The sequence below is a fragment of the Pagrus pagrus genome, assembly GCF_965226575.1.
Source record: "Pagrus pagrus genome assembly, chromosome: 8".
In the NCBI taxonomy this organism is placed as follows: domain Eukaryota; kingdom Metazoa; phylum Chordata; class Actinopteri; order Spariformes; family Sparidae; genus Pagrus; species Pagrus pagrus.
In genome coordinates, this window is record NC_140192.1 from 22,610,657 (window position 1) to 22,616,223 (window position 5,567).

Genomic DNA, 5,567 nt, shown 5'->3' on the forward strand with positions numbered 1-5,567 from the left:
CCTAGCTGGCCGAGAGCTGAATGCTGCATGTTCTGAAGGTGTTGCTGTTGCCACCCGCTCATTGAGCCGAGGTGAAGGGAGCTGCCGCTGTTGAAGCCAGACAGGGAGGACAGGTCTGCGCTATTCAGGGAATACTCTGTGGACAAACACAAGAAGAAGAAGAAGATGTAGACTAAAGGTTGTTCAGAGAAGTTCAAACAAAGTTGCAGAGAGAATGCGGCTCTGATAAATGCTGCTGAGGTGTTACATGAATGCTTCCTGTGTCTGTAGCGCCCTCTGCTGTTCGACTCATGTATTACAGTAACATTTGAAAAGGTTTCAAAAACAACACATGTATATGAGATATCATTTTTACTGATGCACAACATCTGAACCACAACTTGATTCGCTGGGTTTTTTTGGGTATAGGGGGATTTAAATACATTTATTTTATTACATTATTTATAACACAAGCTAATCACAGAGTTTATGAGGATGTGTTAGTGGGACATTTTATCATTTTTCCAGGAGAGCCTGAACAGAAAATTACTCTACTTGGACATCAATTTGTGTAATGAATACAATTTTAATACTAAAAAGGTCATAAACATGTGGATGAAAATGTACTTAACAATATTTTGACATTAATTAAAAAAATGTTTTAATTTATATGCATGAGTGCACTTACATCCTTTTCGGGTGTTCAGTTTTAAGACTTTTGGTTTATAATTCAAGAAAGCTCTCACCAAGAGCCTTCCTATGACATATAAGTAACTTATTTTCACCCATAATGTCACTTAAGCCCCTCTGGTTCTGACCCCTTATGTATATGCATGTATGTGATACATACCGGTACCATAAGAAGTCGAGATGGCAGATGGGTAACCGCCCATGCCTTGTCCTGGTAGAGTGGGAGTTGCTACTGATACCACTGGGGTGGCCAATGACTGAGCAGACTGCGAGTTGTTTATTCTCTGGTTCTGTGGCAGAGGAAGGGAAGACACAGAGAGCGAAAGAGAGATGGGAGAGGCTTGAGAACATGCAATCAACTTCCAGACAAAACAAACAAGAAAAAACTGCAATAAACCAAGAAAGTTCTTTTTTTATTTTCTTTCATTTCTTTTCTTTCTCTCAACAGATGCTGAGAGAATGAATGTGATGCCAACTTCTGGAGAAATTAATCAGTTGACATGCGGCACGGCTGAACCCTGCCAACCCGATCATTTACCACCCTTTCCGAGGGCCCACTGTCGCTATAGTAACACCACCGGTCTCCACAGCAACGCAGGGTAACGACGGCAAGGGAGAGGCACTTTACTGTAGTGGAGGGGAGGATTTGGCAGAAAAGGATGGAGGTTTGATGAAAAATCGAACTGTACTCTTTAGTCGTCCTCCATTTCTACATCCTTAGCAATAAAAGCTGTGAGCTGAACGTGTGCAGCGTAAGACTGCATGCAGGCGAGGAGATAAAAGGTGGAAAGGGAGGAGTAGATACATGAGGGTAGGCAGAAAAAAGACCGGGCTGCTTTTACTCTGACACACCACTGGATGGCACTATGTGCCCTCACAAAATGTCATGTGAGGTGACATTGAAGCCGTCAGCAGAGTCAGCAACAATGAAGGTGAAAGTTTCTCTGGAGTCTGGACCACTTTTCTCAAAAAAATGCTGTATCTGGCTGTAATAATCTCAGTAGAGATGAATGCAAAACAAGAGGCTTCTCGAGGAGAGGACTCAGGTGACTGCGGCACTCTCAGTTCTACGAAGCACATTATGCACTCGCGAACTATCAAACTTCAAACTACTTCAAATTCTTAAGGTTGCTGTTTGGTTTTTCTACATTTGAGTGGCAGCCTGACTTACCAATAGCAGATCGACATCCTCGGACTGTCAGCATTGAAAGGGGAGGGCAATAAATTGAAATTAGTGAGTGTGAGTGAGAATATAAAAGTGGTGGCTACGTGTGGATCTAGGGATGGGGCTGCTGCAGGACTGAGCCAACGGAAACAGAGCTAATGTGAGAAGAGGATGCTGAGAACTATTCTTACTATTCTAACTTAATAAGAAAGACAGAGGAGTGAAATATCTGGGCCTGTAAGCGCCGACTTGCGCACACAGACACAGTAGAGGAAATATATCTGACAGTATATCAGACTTGGGCCCAAAGTAAATTTCAAAATGTTGGTTTAGAGAGCTGCCATGGCATATGAGAGAAAAACAAAAACGTCATCCTCCTAAAGTCTTATCACAAACATAACCTCATCAACCCAAGTCTGATATGAGGAGATGAAAGCCGCAGAGAAGACATGAAAGGAAATAAACAATAGCAAACAAACCCCCCATAGATAGGAAGATATACAGTAGGGAATGGGGGTGGGGGAGAGGCGGAATGGTGACATGAAAAGAGGGATGGAGAGATTACTCACGATGGAGGGCATGTTGTTCTTGGCACCAGGGGGGATGAGCACACGTAGGTCAGGTTTGCGGTTGTTCATGCCCAGGTTCATGGGTGGAGGAGACTTAGCCTGCATGTTCTTGTTCATGCCACCTGGAGAGACCAGCAGACCTGGCGAGTTGCGGTGGTTCCCATATCCATTTCCTGCGCGAGCACAGAAAGAGGCAAGGAACCGTTGAATATAGAGGGACTCTTTGTATTAAAAACACACAGCTACATGTTATAATTTGAAGCCCTGTTGTCCGCGACTGTGTAACCGAGTGAAGAACTGCAGGAATACATTTTCAGCTGCCTCTTATCAGTGTTTCCGTCTCATCTCCACTTCCTCTGTTAGAAATGTTATTAGCTCACCAGTCTGACTGACGGAGCATATAGTCAAACAGAAGTCCTGTTTTTGCCTTGATCATCGCCACTGTTTGCTGTTTGGTAGTCATACAATGAGGGCATCCACTTGAGAGGACCTCGCCCTCCACCTCTGTCACTGTCAGTTAAGGCTACATGTGCCCTGCAACAGCCAGCGAATCGTGTAAAAACATCTAATTACAAGAAGCAAGACCACAGAGGGATGGGGCCCGTCATTTGACCATCAGAGTTAAATACATGTGCGGTTCCTCCAGACAAAGACCCTGCCTTGGGGTTGTCACCAGAGCATTCCCTTAAGTACGGAGGGCCAAGTGCAGCACCCATTTCCTCCTCAAAAACCTTTGGGGCGAAGTCCCAGCAACATCATTAAAAAAACTGAGAGTGGAGCATTCTTGCAAGCAACATAGTCTTTGTTTCTAACCCAATCCCGCAGGCTGTTTTTCCCCTTACTTCTCCTTCCTTCTTCCAAGGGGTAGAACACAGGGCACTGTGTGGACGTTCCCACTTGAAAGACGGGCAGGAATTATACGTTAGACATAAATGAATTTCCTAATCATATACTCCAGGGGAAAATGAGTCGCAGATGTCTTCCTGGGCAATTTCCCTCGCTGATCTTTGTTTAATTTGAGAGCGAGGTTTTTGTTGTTTGGAAATGAAAAGTCTCAAAAGCTCAATTTGAACAATCTGAAGAGTAAACGACCGCTAGCGGTGAGAGAAAATGAGGCCGTCTGACAGAAAACGAGAAAAACAGTGTGTGTGACTGCTGGTGTGTGTGTCTGTGCGTGTGTTTGCGACTCTGCTGGCATGTCTGATGTGTGAGCGTGCATAAGTTGATGTTAACAACATAGACTTTGTGTGTCATTGTATGTTTTGCTGTGTACGATTTTGCATTTACATGACTCTATGTAAGCACCATTTTGCTGTCAGTGAACATAAGCACAGTGTGACTTCAGACTCTATGAGACGTGCTGTATGACTGCATATGCACGAGCCATGCGTATGGATGCACGTGTGTGTTTTGAATTGGACCCTCTTAGTTCCAGTGTCAATCTCACATTAGCAAAGAGGCAGCTGCCTCTTCAGTTTTCCCGCTCTCTCATTCTCATGGCTGGCCCTTTGTGAGATTGAGTGGGTGCATGTGGAGCTAGATGAATGAGACCTCACAGACACATAAAACACACACACACACCACGCATACACACACTTTGCTAAATAACCCAGCAGGAAGTACATCAGTGTTTCTGTACAGATGAATAAAAAAACGAGATTGAGCTATAGAGAGGCATTAATACACACTTTGGTCAAGATGACACGGACTTCATCTCGGTGACAGTTAATCAGACATCTGTGTGTTGCCACCCAGTGGAGATGGCTGCAGTTCAGTCAATTATCTGCTAGATGACTATGATCATGAGTGGCATAGGCCAGTCCTTAAGCACTTCAAAAGTAAAATCATTAGCTAATTAAGCTAATGAAGGAAGAACTCGGACTCAAATCTTCCCATTCTGTGGCTCGATCGCGGTTGCATTCAGACACATTGAGTCCTGACATCCACAGTTCATTTCCACTGTCCTCCTCTAATGCAACTTTGCACGGTCGAGCTGCGGCGCGGGCCACCGTCAACCGTTTAGAGGAAGTACCAAAATGGAACACAGGCCAGCCAGGAGTGTGTTTAGCTGCTGTATAAAACACGCACACGGAGAACAACATCTGATCTGAGATTCAGATAAACAGACTTTTGCTATTTCTGATGTGTGTGGGGACACCTGAGGTCAAAACTGAAGGATCGCAATCCGTCTCTATAGGTGCCATGGTTACAAGTTAGCGCACTTCGAGATGCATGTGTTTGACAAGGCCCCTCTCGGGAGTGTTCGTTTTCTCTCTCTCTCTCTCTTTCTCTCTCACACACACACACACACGCACACACACACACACACACACACACACACACACACACACACACACACACACACAAAGGGGAGGTGTGGTTAAACTCATGTACATTTTACTGTTACTGAACAAATTTCTGATGTCCTGTTGTGGTCTAACAGGCGCGCTCCATTCTATTCCCCATACACACACACTCTTCCGTTGCGGTTTGGCGAAATGTGCATTCACCCCTGAATTCTCCAACTGAACTAAGGTGTCACACTCGTGCTTACAGCTTGTACAGTTGGTGCGAGGTGGTGCCAAGATTGAGACACACTTTGATCTATTGAACCTGGCTCGCTGTCAGTTCTTTTCTGCTTCTATAACTGTGTGGTTTTATACAAATTAAATCTTAAACATGTACCTTGTATCTAACTCATTCAAGGGACTAATTGGTGTGTGAGCAAGATGAGAGGTGACACAAGTTTCTCGTTAATTCCTCGCAGTGCTTTCGTGAGCAGAGCGCTGATCGGAGCATAGATGACAGCTACATAATTGTACAAATGGAGGTGGGAGGTTTGTTCATTTCTGGGACCTCGGTCCGCAGCTTCCTTTCTTTAGCTCTCTTTCACTCACATTCGGTCTCTTTCCTCACCTCTCGCAGCCAGCAAAAGAGTTGACAGATTGAACACATACTGTAAAATGAGCGAACATACACGCGTCTGCATACACACTTCGCACAATATTTCCACAGTGCGAGACATGATGACTCAGCCTTTCAGCAACATGCCCTATTTGCACTGGACTAGAATTACCTGGGGAACTCGTGTGATGTAGACTTGTACTTTTGCACATAAACACAAAGTCTGTATTTCAATTACATTTACAGGCCGAATCATGAAG

The 5,567-nt window shown here is 44.5% G+C and overlaps 1 protein-coding gene across 8 annotated transcripts in view; it reads right to left on the reverse strand.

Annotated features, from left to right (window-relative positions):
* The window catches only part of mef2cb (myocyte enhancer factor 2cb), a 71,962-nt gene that overhangs the window by 4,054 nt on the left and 62,341 nt on the right, over positions 1-5,567 (reverse strand). For all 8 annotated transcript variants that reach the window (XM_084360727.1, XM_084360726.1, XM_084360725.1 and 5 more), the window contains 3 exons: positions 2,404-2,576; positions 830-959; positions 1-136 (listed from right to left, as the gene is read on the reverse strand). In XM_084360727.1, coding sequence (XP_084216853.1) covers positions 1-136; positions 830-959; positions 2,404-2,576 — 439 coding nt within the window. The remainder of the gene's footprint in view (positions 137-829; positions 960-2,403; positions 2,577-5,567) is intronic.